This window comes from Falco cherrug, chromosome 2 (assembly GCF_023634085.1).
Source record: "Falco cherrug isolate bFalChe1 chromosome 2, bFalChe1.pri, whole genome shotgun sequence".
NCBI lineage: Eukaryota > Metazoa > Chordata > Aves > Falconiformes > Falconidae > Falco > Falco cherrug.
In genome coordinates, this window is record NC_073698.1 from 18,352,169 (window position 1) to 18,367,951 (window position 15,783).

The 15,783-nt window shown below is 41.8% G+C and overlaps 2 protein-coding genes across 11 annotated transcripts in view; one reads left to right on the forward strand and one right to left on the reverse strand.

The window, feature by feature from the left end:
* The window catches only part of LOC102059008 (protein NPAT), a 36,186-nt gene extending 31,177 nt beyond the window's left edge, over window positions 1-5,009 (reverse strand). For all 6 annotated transcript variants that reach the window (XR_008730913.1, XR_008730914.1, XR_008730912.1 and 3 more), the window contains exons 1-2: window positions 4,830-5,009; window positions 1,501-1,619 (exon numbers count right to left, since the gene is read on the reverse strand). Coding sequence is in view for 3 of the 6 variants with exons in the window: in XM_055702150.1 (XP_055558125.1) it covers window positions 1,501-1,619; window positions 4,830-4,866 (156 nt within the window). In the remaining 3 variants the exon portion in view is untranslated. The remainder of the gene's footprint in view (window positions 1-1,500; window positions 1,620-4,829) is intronic.
* Window positions 5,010-5,033: 24 nt separating this feature from the next.
* ATM (ATM serine/threonine kinase) overlaps window positions 5,034-15,783 on the forward strand; it is an 80,087-nt gene continuing 69,337 nt past the window's right edge. For 4 of the 5 annotated variants that reach the window (XM_055702143.1, XM_055702144.1, XM_055702145.1 and 1 more), the window contains exons 1-5: window positions 5,034-5,164; window positions 6,925-7,026; window positions 7,111-7,223; window positions 8,459-8,604; window positions 9,003-9,167. In XM_055702143.1, coding sequence (XP_055558118.1) covers window positions 6,955-7,026; window positions 7,111-7,223; window positions 8,459-8,604; window positions 9,003-9,167 — 496 coding nt within the window. In that variant the 5' untranslated portion in view covers window positions 5,034-5,164; window positions 6,925-6,954. The remainder of the gene's footprint in view (window positions 5,165-6,924; window positions 7,027-7,110; window positions 7,224-8,458; window positions 8,605-9,002; window positions 9,168-15,783) is intronic. The other variant, XM_055702146.1, reaches the window with a different exon arrangement.

Sequence of the window (15,783 nt, forward strand, 5' to 3'; positions counted from 1 at the left end):
AGGAACTGTACTTTATGCTGCTGGTGCCCAGCTGCCTCAAAGCAGGTAGAGAGCAATCTACAGAACAAAATGCCACTATGAACACAAAACCTGAAGTGCTTCATCTCATTGTACAACACTGGTATAGCAGTTAGAGCTGCACGACCCCCACTCACCTTTGTTACTACGGAATAAACCCACAAAAATTACATGATGAACCGCTCTAAGAGAGTAACGAGTATGTAGCATCCTGGAATGCAGCATGCGTTAAGATGCAGACACGAAAAGAACTTCTGTCTAAAGTAAAAGTATTAGCAATTAATCACAGATTTAACTCTGATATCATATTTACTTGTTCTGTTGTTCAGGTGAAACAAAGAGACTATTTTACCACTATCATTTGTTGTTCCTTCTTGTCATCTTTGCTAGCGGGAACTCCACAAGGTATGACAAACGCAGCCCTTTGTTGCAAGTATTTTGAGCTGCAGTGAGAATTTTTTCTTAGACACTACCATATCATCACTTCTGTTATGAAAAACAGGATAAATGTTTCTACTGAGACAAGGAAGATAATTAAAGGCTTTAAGAATTTATTTACATTTGTTTTTTCTAATTTTTGCTGGCCATACCCTGGTTCTCAGTTCCCTATCCCCAAAGTACACATGACCAAATGCTTATAAATGAAGTTCAATGGTCTGTTTTGAATAGATGCATCAAGACCTTGGATCTCAGAAAAGATTTCCACTAATCTTGTATACTGTGGACAAAATCCCAGACCATGTAACTGATATATTAGAAGATGCACATATAAACATTAAAAAGTTTATACATAGCAGTGTCTGAACCCTGTAATTTGCATAGTATATTAAAAATCCCATTTTGTGTATGTAAAAACTGCCTAGTATCTAATTACCCTGTAGCTATATGCACTTATCTACATATGTAGCTACACGCTGCATTTATGCACACCTGAAGTTCCGAATTTCACCTTGGACAAAGTAGATGGTACTGATCAAAGAGGAAGCTAGACTAAACCACAGTTTTTTTTCTGGGGGGGGGTGATACCAAACAAGATTTGGCAGCTTTAGATAAAGCTGAGGTACCTTACCTAAATATTTAACATGTACTTGAAACAGAACATCACTGGCTGCCATGCCTAGGATAGGAAAGTGAACTCAAATACATGACAAGAGCAGCCCTGAAATCAATAAAACTCTTGTGACATCCTTCCACAAATCAACCTCAAAGCTATAAAGCAGATCAAATGTAATATGCTGAAAACTATTTGCATATTTTACACTTAAATGTTTCTTTGTGACATTAAATACTAGAAATGAAATAACTGCTAATACCACAGGATGCAAAATACCAAACAGAAAAATAACCCCAAAACCCAGAAGGGACAAACTAACTAACATTTTAAGCAGCATTTGAGAAGTAATTGTTACACTGAGAAATCTCAATTTTCTCTTCCATGGATGCAAGACAATTTAACTTTCTGCTTTGCAAATACAAACTCACCAGCAAGCAGGCTGGAATAAACCCATCCTCTGTACAGTGCTCTGCATATTCTTTCAAATCTGAGCTTTCCAAAATAAACTGACGGCAGGTAGCTAGAAGTTTTTCCTGTTGTAAATACCCTGCAACAAATCAGATGGAAAATTTTAGCATTTCATTCATTACTTCTGCTCAATAGGTATCAAAGCATTAACATAAGCAGCTGTATACAGTGTTGAAATAATCAGGTAAAGATTTGTATGTTAGACAAGGAAAGTGAAGTTATTTTGAAAGAATATATATCTTGTGAAGTATTTCTTTAATAGTTAAAACAAGAGCACAAAATATTATTGATATTACATTTACAAACAAGCCAATACTGGAAGTGAGGCAATATGAACAATTTCTGATTGATCTTAGTACAGACAGTACTATACAGACAAGAAAATAAAAGTTCTTGGCTCAGGAGCCTGACAAACTAACTGTCACTGGGACTGAACAACCCCATCTGATAATTAAATGGAATTCTACAATATTTTGTTAATAAAATGCATTGCTATGTAACAATAACTCTCCATGCATCTTCCTGTTTCAAAACATGTAAAACCTGTGCAGCTGTTACAAGTGTGTAAGATTTATTTAAAAAATCGGCATTGTACAAAAATTAGTAACAGAAACATTTTTTTTTTCCCTCTACTTACTGTAATTGTCATTTTGAATAGACATACTAGCTGGAACTTTTGCCCTGTACACACCCCAAGACTCAGCAGTTACCTTAACAGGAAACATACTGAAAAAATTTACTTTTCCAAAATTCCATTCCTCAGCAAATATGTTCAGCTGTAATCAAGCTTTTTAAGCCCTGCTTTAATTTTCAAATACTTTTAAGTATTAAAAGATTGAAATATACCAATCTTAATGAAGGATTCTAGAACAAAGAACCACAAAAGAAAATGTCTCTTCTTTCTTGCTTGTAGCAGAACTGAACATGCAATGTTTTAAAGAAAAGATAAAATATGTGCCTAATTATACAATGCAGGATAGAGATGCATTAGCATATGTATTTCAGTGGACCCCCAAAATGGTCCACCTCGGTTCAGGAATGCCAATGGAAAAACACAGCCTTTAAGTCTGCATGAAGACAAGTATCTTTCATTAGATCAGAACATAGCTGGAGAAAAGAGGTATTTCAGACATATAAGCCCTTGTTCAGGTCTTCAACAAATAAGCAAACTTGAAAGTTAAAAAGAGATTGGGAATAACCACTGTGAGTTTAATAACAATGTATGAGCTGACCTGTTCAAGAGAAAATATTAGTACCTGTGGAAAGGAAAGGGCTGTCCAGTTTGATTTTTCAAATACACAGAAAACTCTCAAGCCACAGGCTGCTGGAAGCTGAAAGTGTGTTTTGGGGAAACACAATCACAGGCCAGTCTTATCCCTATTCATTACACTATCCACTGTTTGCCAGGATGGAAAATGCAGTATTTGATTAGGTGGAGCTTTGATCTGTGCTGATATGGCTGTTCTTACAATAATTTACATTAAAATCTGCAATGTTTCTTTCTTGAACCTACTACTACAGTATTGCAAGGGATGACTGAATGCTTGCATACAGACACACTTGGCACACACACCTATTTTCTGCAAAATAAGGCATTCCAAAGTTTAGAAATGCCTGAAATTAAGGTCTGCCGTGCAACCGAACTACTTACTTGCACATGCAGTATATAATGACATAACAGCCACCAAAACAAAATTAAAGGCACAAAAGGTACGATACATTCTGAACTAGGTATAATTCAATATTTTGTTCTATCTTAAGAAATGTAAAGACACGTCTAACATTCACTCTTACATTAATCAGAAAAAAAAAATTTCTTATGTATTTTCCTATAGGTGAACTCATCATTTTAGTTTTGTTTCTTAAACCAGTATTCATCAACTTTCACAGCACCAGAAAGTTGGGGGAGGCGAGGAGGGGAGATGGAAGAAGAGCTGCACCGAGAAGCCTGTTTATCCACCCAAATTCAGAGATGCCTCGTGGAAGAGGAACCTCTATTAGGACACAGAAATAGCTGCAAGGAATATCCTGTTCTACAACCTTAGGTTGCTCAGAATTAAAGAATATCCTGTTCTACAACCTTAGGTTGCTCAGAATTTTTCTAGACATGATGCATGCACCATGCCACAAGAGACACAAGACAGGACGGTTCATCCTTTGTACACATGACATTGACAAGACTGTATACTACATCTGCAAATCTCTGGTAAGCACATGTGGTAAGCTTTCCACTCAAAAACTTCTAATCTACCCAATATTTTATAGAAAAGTACAGTGAGATATCTCCCTTGCATGATTTTAAATCTTCTTTTACAATGCATGGAATTTCTAAAAATCGTCTGCTACTTCAAAATAATAAAAACATTGCATCTCTTACTAGCCTTGTTTCTCAAGACAGTAACAAGAAACATTTCATGGAGTATTTCAACATAAATTATGCTGGAAGAAAACCGAATAAAAGATTCAGTCTTAACAACTTTGGAATCAAAAACATGTTGGACAACTTGAAAACTGAATCTTACAACTGCCAGGCCATCTTGGCAACCTGTGCCAACAGGTGCTTACGTGTGGGACTTAAACATGTGGGTCATATTTTGACTACCATCCATTCGTTCTTGTCTTCGGTGGTATCCAAAATTCACTGCCTGCTGCCAACGTCCTGAACACACTGTGCTTTCCACAGACACTGAGCAAACCCGAACTCCCGATGCAGCCTCACAGGTGACACAAACAGGGAGAGAAAAAACCCCACCGAAACGGCCGGACCTTAACGTAGCCTCCTCTGGTGTTTTGGATCACCCTTGTGTTCCTCTTGTAATCAAGATACTTTAGTAAACCCCATGCGGCAGGCAGCTGCCCGTGGGCGCGCACCAGGGACCGGCGCACTCCCCTGAGCCCGCGGGGAAGACGAGTTCCAGCGCGGCCCGGCCCGGCCGGCTCCCCCGCGCCCGCGGGGCCTCCACAGGCCTCAAGTCCCTCAAACTCCAGCTGCGCCTGCTTCCCGCCGGAGACCGGGCCGGAGCAGGCGGGGGGGGCAGCCCGGAGACCGCTGGGCCCGGGGCTACGCCTCAGCGACAGAGGCGGCGACAAGCCCAGCCCAGGGGGTTACGAGCGCGACGCGGTCGAGGGTCAACAGCGCGGCCGCTTCGTCCTCCTGCCGCGCCGCAGGCGCTGCCGGCGGCTGCCAGTCCCCAGCAAAGCCTGCCCCGGCAGCCCCCCGCCACGGCAGCCCCCGCCGCACCTCAGGGGCCAGCGGCGACCCCGCCCCGCCCTCACAGGCTCGACTCACCCAGCACCAGCCGGGCCACGTCGGACGGCAGCAGCATAGCCAGAGGCGCCGAGGGGAACGGGCGAAGGAGCGAGTCAGGGGGGCAGCGGCACACAGCTCCCGGAGCCGCAGCGCGACCGCCCCGCCGCTGAGGCGAAGGCGCGGAAACTCCTCCAGCCACGGCCGCGCCCGGCCCTTTCCGCCGGAACCCGCTGTTGCTGCACATCCGCTTCCAGGTCGGCCCCCATCCGCCGCCGAGCGTGCGCGCCGCTCCGCTCCTCTCCGCGCCGCCGGGCGCGCACCGCAGCCGTGAGCGGCACGCGCTCTCCGGTCGGCTCCCGCCGCCCCGCTCGGAGGTGGGCCCGTTCCTGCCCTCCCCTCCCCAGCCGCCGCGGCCCGCCCCTGCTCGAGGCTCCGTGGCCCTAAGGGGCTGCCCGGTTTCCCTTCCTTTCCCTTGGTTCAAGCCCTAGTGGCAGGGCGGGGAGCGGGGCCCTACGCCGCTGCCCCTGGGTGGCTGAGGCGGGCGGCCCCCGAGGGGCTTCAGGCGGGATGTGGGGCGCCAGCGCTGGGGGCGGCCGGGGGCTGCCGGGGGGCAGAGCTCGGCGTGCCGCAGCGGCTGGGGGGCGGCCCTGAGGCGCGGTACCCGGTCCGCTGTGCGGGAGCGCCGCTGCGGCTCCGTAACCAACGCCGCTCCGTGGTTTGCTTCGTGTGTTGGCGTGTGCCTTCCTGGGCCCGTGTAATTTCTATAGGGGGTGAACGTGGTCGTAAGATGGTGGTTGGAGAACTGTGTCGCTAGTGAGAGAAGTAGTAGATGGATTCAGTCTTAGGAATTTTTTGCTTTTGTTACGGCTGTTGAAATACCATGAAGCACAAACGAGAAGGACCGAATTCTTTCCCTTTGATCCCCAGGCCCTACGACATACAACCCATGTTGCCACAGTTCTTGGCCAGCCATTTTTTGGCCCATGGTATATTTTAGACGCTGTTAGTGTCTTTAAAAGTTTGTTCTTCCTGTTTCTTTTTCAGCAAAAGCAGTAAGTTAGTAAAGGTAACACTTCGTTATTTGAATGAGTTCAGTTGTACAGTACAGCCAGCCTTTGTGCTTACAGCATTTTCCTTTTCATACACACCCATCAGTCACTATACCTCTGATCATACTTAGCCCCAGCCTGATCTTGATTGAAGCCAAAGGAAATAAATATACTCTAAGACAGTAGATATGTAAAGTTTTCCTTGTCTAAATGGATGTTTTTATAGTCTCATATAAGGGCTCAAGATGCACTGCAGGACATCGTGAATGCCCGTTCACAATTGTTTATTACAACCTCAGAAGCATATGCTCAGATTTTCTTCCTCCTTGTCTGTTTTTTTCCAGTCAGAGTTTCCCATGGGTCTGCTTTAAAGGCATAAAAGGAGAAGCATGGAAGTTGTATACAGTTGCATTGTTGTGATCTGCTTCAGCATAACTTTATGTAAACCAGAAATGCAATATCTAGCTAATTCCAACCTCTGTTGAAGGAAATGAGGAATAATCTTAAGTGGTCACAGATGGAAGAAGTTGTTTCCTCTTATGATTGATACCTGAGCGTTCTTTGACTTGTTGAGTCCAGAGGGATTTGTCAATGTAATAGTGCATACCTATGAAAATGTAGGATGCGAGAGCAGAAGGCAGTTTTGAAAGTGCTGCCTCCTGGCAGCAGCAGGTTAAGACAGCTACTGGTCATAGCTAGCTACTGAAAGTTGGTGGTGTTTGCCTGAATGTGTTCAGCTCTGTCATTTTAATTATATTGTCATTTTATTCCATATTCTCTGACCAGCTCTACTTTGTTGTCAGTCATAAAAAGGGAGGAAATCAGAGTCATATGAAAGAGGTCTCTGCTGTTACACTTTACTACTCTTCCCTGTGGGAATAGGTATATATTCTTGATGTGAGACTTTGCTTCAGTCTTGTGACCAGTAAGACTAACCCAAGACACAAATGAGCTTTTCAGTCAAGTAACGTGGCTTGCTTTGATAGTGAATTTCCAATGTATTGCATTCCCGGTTTTTAGACTGGTTGACTCAGCTCTGTGTTAAATAAAATAATTACAGTTTTATTCTTTTCTTCTGTTTGCAGATACGAATGACTCTTCTGTTAAACTGAACCATGAGTCTTGTGTTACAAGATCTGCTCATTTGTTGTCGTTGCCTTGAAAATGAGAAAGCTGTGGAGCGAAGGGTAACAGTTTTCTTTTGGTGTGTGTGCTTCAATTAGCAATGAAGGGAATCATTAATAATTATTTTTCTTGAAATATATTTTCAGAAGGGAATTGAAAATTTCAAGCGACTTCTTCGTGATTCTGAAACAATTCTCCAGCTGGACCGCAATTCTGATTCCAAACAAGGAAGGCAGCTCAACTGGGATGCTGTATTTAGGTAATTTTTTTTTTTTAATTACTTTGTGAATGGTCACAATTTTCTTACATGGAACATCATTTTTTTATTTATCAGACCTATTTTAATGCTTATCTTTCTGCATATTGATTTAGACTTCTTGTCAGCTTGTAAACAAGAAATTACTTATGTTAGTCTCTAAAGGAAGTAAATTTTAAATAGCTGAAAATGCAACACTTATCATGTACAGAAAACTTAACTGCTAGGAAACTGATTGTTAATTGGGTGGTAGTTTTTCCTTGCAAAAATAATCGTTAATACCTTTATTAAAAATGATCCTCCGCATCTGATTTTCAACATACGGTTCATATGTAGACTACAGATAGTTCATTAGATTTTTTTGTGTTACTGAGTTCTTCAGGACACAATAGAAGGACTGTGGCTTGTGAATTAAAGAAACTGCTGAGGTTTGTAGAGGCCCATCTTTGATAATCTGCTTTAAGTGTACTACAAGATTGGACGGAGTGTGAGTGTGGTGAGTTCTTAGAGCAGCTGGGACCAGCGTTAAGTTTCATGTTAAAAGTGCATCTGAAACATTAGTCTTCATAGGCTGTTGTTTGCTCAGCTTTCCATTATGTTTTTTAATTAGACAACATTGGAACAGCTTTTATTTCATTGCTGTACCGAAAATATTGTAATAAGTATCTGATAAAGTTTTTATGTTGCTTTTGAGATGACAAATAATATATTATACATAGGAGGAATGCAAAAATAGAGACACTAAACTGAATACGGATAGTAGGCCAGAAAATCTATAGTAGTTGCCATTGACAAACCCAGTGAAAAGTTTAATCTATTCTTTGGTCTAAAATCAAATCTATATGTTAATTTTAAATGATGGAGAAATAGGACTTCAAGGTTTCCCACAATAAAACCATGAAGAGTGCTTATTATTTTGTTGTATAATGTTGCAGCATAAATAAAAAGACTTAGCATTGCTTTTTTCCTAATCATAAATTGTATGTTTAACATTATGCAATGTTTAAAGAAAAGTTTGGTGCCAAACCAAGTTGCTTCTGGATTATCTTTACTACCTACAGCTCCTTTTATAGATTATTTCCATCATGCTTAGACTGCAATATACTTCAGTAGGTTTTAGGTTTTGATAATTAGTATTGTGAGAAGAATAAGCACTGACATTCTAGGCAACAACATTTACCTATTTTACTTGGGTCATCAATGTGCATATCCTTGATAAATATCTTTCATTTTTGAAGTGTCTTGCAGAAATATTTCCAGAAAGAAATTAAAAACCTGCAGCAGACAAAACCAAATGCATCTGCTTCAACTCAGACTACCAGACAGAAAAAGATGCAAGAAATTGGAAGTTTGGTCAAGTATTTCATCAGATGTGCTAATAAAAGTCAGTGATACATAATCATATAGAATTATCGTTTTGTTTTGTTTTGGTGCATTGCTTTCAACTTTCAATTTTTACTCTGAATTTACCAGGGTAGGGTTTGTCTTGCTTGCTTCCAAGTGTTTACAATTTAAATATCTTCATGTGAATCAGTCCTTTGTGCTCCTTCTCTGTCCTTGTTGATGTTCACAGTGCCTTTTTCTAATTATTCAATGTGTATTTAACTGATGTATCCTGTCATATGTAATTTCTTCTGTAGAAATGGTTTGTTTAAGAAGATGATTCCTAACAACTGTTTCTGAACTGTAGGTGGTTTTTTTGATCTTTAAGTAAACATTTACAAACAATTAATTTCAGGTTTACTTGGCACACTTTCAGTCTCACATTGTTTCTTCATGTAGGAGGACCCAGACTGAAATGTCAGGAACTCCTGATTTACGTCATGGAAATTATAAGAGATCCAACAATTTGTGCTGCTTACGGATCTGATTGTAGTAGTATACTCCTAAAAGATATCCTTTCAGTAAGGAAATACTGGTGTGAGATATCCCAGCAGCAGTGGTCAGGTAATAATTTTTAAGACTACTTACAATTGTCTTTTCCTATTGTAGAAACATGTTTAGGTGCATTTTAATTTGTTTATGCCCTGGTGTGTGAGGTACTGCACAAAACATGGACTAAAATAGCGTCAGCCTCCAAGGCTTACAATTGTAATAGAACAGCAAAGGTTAGGAATTGGGTTTTTTTCTTTCTGCATACTGTTTGTCATTTTTCTGTTGAAACATACATACTTCTATAGAATCCTGTTATGTGTGCCTGGTCTCCGCAGGATTTAACATGCATGACAAATCCATGGAATGTGTGTACTGGAAATAGCCTCAGCAGAACTGGTGTTGGTGTGCAGTTGTTTGCAAGTGATTAGGTATTGGCTGGTATAGTTATGATACAGTTGTTAATGTATTACTATTAAATTTTATTATCTGAGTTTTCTTGATTTACAAAGTTACTGTTTAATCGCTGTTGTTATATGTACATATTGCATATAAAGAAGAAACTAGAAAGTTTTAATATACAGTATGCAAACGTAATTTTTCAGTTTTCAGAGGATTTGATTTGACTCCAAGACAGTTAACTTACTTAGCATGGGGAGGAACGTTTGTGTATTTTGAATCATCTGACATGTACTAAGCTCTCAACTCATCTGTTTTCATTTGTTGTTGTAATAGAACAGTAGTTTGGAAAAAAACCCCAGTATTACAGGTTTTTGTTTAGTTTGTTGAAGGTTGCATGTGCAATTCTGGAGAAAGTGTAGAAATACTGTCTTTATTTGCATAATGTAGTGCTTTGAAGTCAGAGTTTGGATTTCTGAAAAGCATTTTTTGAGAAAATACTCTGCTTTGTAGCTTGAAGAGAGTTGCTTAACTACAGAATGGAAATAAACCTGCAGAGAACCGAGAAGAGGGGTCCTGGTGATACTGGGAGTGAAAGGGGAGGCAAAAAAACCTGCCAAAGGCTGGCAAAGCAGAATGACTAAAATGGAATGTTTCAGGATGGGAGATGTTATTGGGTAATTAGAGAGCCTGAGGGTAAGATCTCAGAAGTTAAAGAACTTCTGGTTCTTGGTACCGTTTGGCCATGGAGATAGAACTGGAAGTAGAAGATGGAAGGGAAAGCTGGAACTGCATGGGAAGGCTGCCTGAGACTAGGAGCCAGTGAGGGGGACGGAAGCCAAAGAAAGGGCTGTCAGCCTGCAAGTTGGAGCAGAATGCAAAGGCAGGGACTGGCCGGATTGGGAGGCTGGAAGCTGGAGTTCAGAGCAACAAACAGGAAAGGCATCTGAAGAAGAAGTGGGTACTTGGTTAGAACTGTGGGTAGGTGGGTAGGGAATGGGACAAGAAGCCAGGGATGTTGAAGACAGATATTGAAGATGGCAGAGAAGGGAAGCTGAGGCTGGCTGTCACTGGAAGGGTGCTGCATACAGATTGCATGAGGAGCCTATAGGAGTCGCAGTGTGTTCGTTAGGTAGTTTAGGAACATGGAAGTTAGCTGAGTCTGTGTATGGATGGAAGACGGAAGTGTGGCAGGAGAAATTTTGATGCTAGATCATAAGAGTCACAGTGAAATTTAATTACTAAAGTGAGGCAGGACTGAAGGCCATAAATCTAGAGGAAGTCAGACTTAAATCCATTAAATGAAACAAGTTGCTTTTGTTAGATGAGGGATACATAAGTGTTGTAAGGGTTATCACAACCTTTTTTAGCGATTCCACCTTAATGCTTGTTTATAGCATCGAAGTATATATGAAGTACAATGGAGAAGTCTATTTTCTATTTACAAAATCAGTGATCTGCTTGCACGAGTTTAAAGTAGAACATGGATTCCAGCTGTTGCCCCAGAGCAGTTAGATTTGATAGGCAGATGCTGACTCCATGAGGCACTCTTATCTGCTGGAAGTTCTGAGTTTCTGAATGTTAGTAGTCGTACTCTTAAAAATTACGAGGAGCTGTCATATTGGTATATACTGGCTGCATCATCAGAGGAGTCACCTGAGGCTAGTGGAAGCTGTATGTAGTAGAAGCTGAACTCAGTCTTACTAAAGGAAACTGGAAGCCCTTTGAATTGATAATGGGACCATGTGCTTCTTGCATCTTAGGCATTGACTTCTTAATGATTAGATATTTTAGGGACCCATGAGGACATCAGTGGGCATTTTTTGTATTGCCACAGTAGTAATGAATGAGGACACTTCTTTGCTCAACTGCCTGACTCTCTCAAGAGGAGGAGGAGTCAAGGCTGCGACAGACTTCACATCAGTTGATTCTGGTTGCAACTCAGTGCACTGGTGACAGTGTTGGACCAGCAGAGATTTATTCTAGTCCTGTACATGGCCTTATCAGAGAACTGGAAAGTTGAGTCATAGTTGCTCAAACTTCACTATTTGACAATCCCATCAGACTTGTGTGAAAATCCATTTGGGGTTGGATATTAATGAGAGGTAATTGGTTTGAATGCGGTAACATCACCCTTGAACAGTGTTCAGTACTAGGTATACTAGAACTACAGTAGGAACTCAAAGCGAAGATACGACCCAGTATATGACCATTCACACAGCTGATGTATTTTTTTTTTTCTATTTCCCTGGCCCCTGCGCGTAAACCACAGTTTGTCTTTACCTGGCAAGGAGTACAATATGCCTAGAACTTTCTGCCACAAGGATTGAGGCATAGCCCATCTGTCACGGACTTGTACAGAAGGTTTTGGAAGAGGGCAGTGCCCCAGAACATTCACAGTATATTAATGACATTGTAGTATGGGGAAACACTAAGCGTGAAGTATTTAACAAAAGCAAAGAGATAATTAGAATTTTATTAAATGGAAGATTTGTGCTCAAAAGAGATAAGGTAATAACATGCAAGAAATAGTTTCTTGTTGTCAAATGGCAAGATGGGTGCTGTTGCAGTCCTACTGATGTGATTTGCAGCATCACAGCCATAGCACCACTGATCAATAAAAACAAAGCACAAATTTTTCTTGGAATGGTGAGGTTTTGGCAAATGCACGTCCCTGGATACAGTCTGCTCATGAACTTACTGTACCAAGTCACCAGGAAAATGGGCACACTTGAGCGACAATTTGAGCAATGATAAGATCTGACTGTAAGATACTAGCTATACCCTATCAGAAGAAGAAATAATGGCCATCTATGAAGGAATCTGGGCAGCATTTGAAGTAGTGGCAATGGAATCAAAAATGCTGCTGGCTTCTCATTTGCTGGTACTTCAGTGTTTCCTGAAAGGAGATCTGTCTTTGACTTTCTACACAACAAGTGTGACCTGGAATAAATGGACTCATAAGGGGAAACAGGGATGCCCCAGCATACTGGAGGATCTGATGGATTGGTCCAAAGATTGTGAATTTTGCGGTGTCACCCAAGGTATTACCAGATGCTTAAGAAGCCCTAGAATATGGCAGGCTTTCAAAAAATAAGTAATATGCCCTGTTCACTAATCATTCTTGCCTAATTCTGGGTGGTCTGTGAAGATAGAAAGCTGTCATTTGGAATCCTTACCAGCAGGATTGATGAGGTTGAAGGTGAAGGGCAGCCAAATCAATATGCAGAAATGCAAGTCCTGAGACTGGCCGTTGATGCAGCATTACTGAGGAAACGGCACAGATTTTTTTTTTCCATAAAATGGCATCTTTAGACAAAGCAATTCTCAGTTTCTTGGCCAGAGACAGGTGGAATCCCATCTTAGATGTTTTATGGGTCCATCAGGTTACAAATATGTCCACTCAAGCTGCTGCAATCGGCAAAGTCCTGGACTCGGAATGTAGGGTGATTTGTCTAAAGATGCCATTCTACAAGTAATAAGGGTGTTTGAAATCTGTTCATTAGTGAAAAAAGCTAAACTACAAAAGGTATCAAAGTGTAAAAGCTGTCATTTAAACTATCTCATTGGAGGTGTGTGGTAGCTAGACTACATTGGACCTCTCTGCAGGCCTTGTAGAGACTGTCAGTATGTCCTAGCTGTTTTAAAGAAATGACTGCAAGCTGGCCTGGAGGCTTGCCCAGTAGCTTATGCCACTGCTAAAAGCACTGTATAGGTCTTGAGAAAGAAATTTGTGGAGAAACGGTACACCAGAAATAATTGAGTCTGGTAATGGATCTCACAGTAAAAATGAATGAGATAGTCCATTAGTGCTCCAAGATCTCATCCAGTACTCCCTCAGGCGCTCAAAGCAACAGAAAATTCTTGATCCATCTTGCAGTAAACACCAGCCACCAAAACAAGGAGGAATTCATACTGCTAAGGAAGCCTCTTTCTACTCTTGCTGCTTAATAAATTACACTGCATCTTCCTTAATCTAAATGTCCAAATGTTCTATTTGCTGCACCAACCCCTGGTACTGAAGTGAGCATGTCTTACCGTTTTCAGAGCTGGATTTCACCTTTCTGCTGTAGTAATTAAGGCAGAACTGGATCTATCCTAGTATTAATGCCGCCTGCAGAAACTATCTTGATACCTTAAGAACTGTGGGAAGGATGACAGTAAACAACAGAACCATGCATTGTCGCATATATTCAGGGACCAACAGACTTGCTTTACTGTCTTCTGTATATTCTTCTAAAGAGGAGGATGCCATAGCAGCTTCTTTCCCCTACCTCTTCACTCCTGATCTGATCCCCATGTTGTTGCAGGCATCCCAAAGAGAATGCTGCAGCACCGCCAGGCTGAAGAGGGGGAGGAGATGGAGGGCAGCATGGAAGCTGTGTTTGAAAAGATCATGAGACTTTATAAGCAGGATTAATAGCAAGTCTTAGCTCACTTAGATGAGGCTTAACAGAGACTTGGGAACATGGAAGTCCTGGGGAGGTGCAGGAGTAGCAGTTCCAGCGTGAAAATATAGTAGTAGACCACGTGGTGGTTGGACTTGGAAGCTCAGTCAAGCAGGGGAGGAGTTTTCAACTCTTCCAACAACTTGTGTGTGGGCCTGGTCCACAGAGTCTCTGTTTAGGTGTCTAAATGGAGCATGGAGGATAAGGCGTGACAGCAGGGTTTAGAGACCAGGTTTAGGGCTTTTTTTCTCCATGGAGAAAAGCATTGTGGCTGCTCTTCCGCCAGGTCAACCAGATTTTGTTAGTTTCCAGTAGACCCTGTTGGCCTTCAGAAAAAGGATCATATTGCTGGATGCTATACTTTTCCTATGTTTGGACCCTGGTTTTAAAAAATCATATGCAGTATTTCCCTTTTTCCCTGTTCATCTGTGTATATATTATAGCTGTATTTGTGCTCTCAGGGAATTTGAGACTAGTTCACATTGGAAGGAATCGTCAGGAGATGTCTAGTCCAGTCCCCTGCTTGAAGCAGCCTCAGCTATGAGAGTGGATCAATGGTGTTGTGGGATCAGGTTTTCTTATTTTTTGAATGCTTTTTGTTCACATGCTTGCACTGCTGCTTGTTTTGCTCCTGTTCAGATTCTAGGCTTTGTGTAAAGCTGTGTGCTTTCCTTGCTTGTGTGTTCTTTCAGGGGATGTCAGTGGAGAGCATGGAGAGAGAATGTGAAAAGAGTTCATCCAGTAAGTGCTCTGCAGGTGTGAGCGGGGGTTGTTTCCCAACCTGAGGAGGTCCCAGTATAAGAATCCCCTGCAGGGACAGGGAGCATTGGTTGTGGGCTGTTGCAATTCTGGGCTGCACTGCATTTGCAGTTGTGTGGGGTGCAGTTCTCTGAGGGTGTTGGGAAGTCACTGACGCACATTCCACTTCCAACCTTTATGCAGAACGGACATGGTTAAGCCAGGCTTGGGCACTAGTGTCACAAGGTTAGAGCTTTGTAATACAGGGGGTATGAACTGTCTCTGATTCCCATGACTCAGAGGGTCACATGAGTTCTGCAAATGACCCTATGCCTTCTTGGAAAGAAGGTGTGGTATTTCTATTGAATTTGGCAGCAGTGTTATGAAAGACTTGGTGAAGGTGGCATTGTGCGTCCTGCTGGAGTCCAAGATGTCCATAAATCTACAAAGGCCTTCACAACAATGAAGCAGTAGCATTTCAACCTATTTATTTATTTATTCATTCATTTATTTATTTATGTATGTATGTATGTATGTATAGTTGTCCTGGGCTGGCTTTTCCACAACACAGGAATCCAGAGCTCAAGGCCCTAGGTGATGCCATCAGTGTCACCTATGCAGAATATTCAAAAGAAGAGAATCTGAGAGAGCGCCTCAGAGGCCTTGATCCTGAATGTCTGTGGAGAGCTTACCCTAAACTGATGAGCTACTGACCATTAGCGTTGAGGGTTGTCAGGCTTTTCTGGGTCATAGTCGCTCTATAGAGCAAAAGTGTAGTATCTGGTCATTCTGCATCCCAAGGACTATACAATACAGCTGCTCTGAGGTCATGTCTGGTTGACTGTGAACAAAGGATTCATAGTGGCTGGGATTCCCAAAAGATCATTCTACCTACATTTTTCCTTAGAAAAAAGAAGGCTTGCGAGGTGGATGTCTAATCATTCAAAGTGTTGTCCCAGAATAGCTGCCGAGGTCATAGGACTGAATCGGTATTTCTTCCCACTGTGGTTCTTTGCAGTGGATATTGTCCATTGGTGGACTGAGGGACAGTATCATGTCACTTGTAGGTGACATAAATGAAATAGCAGCAAGGCTTTTCTGTATGT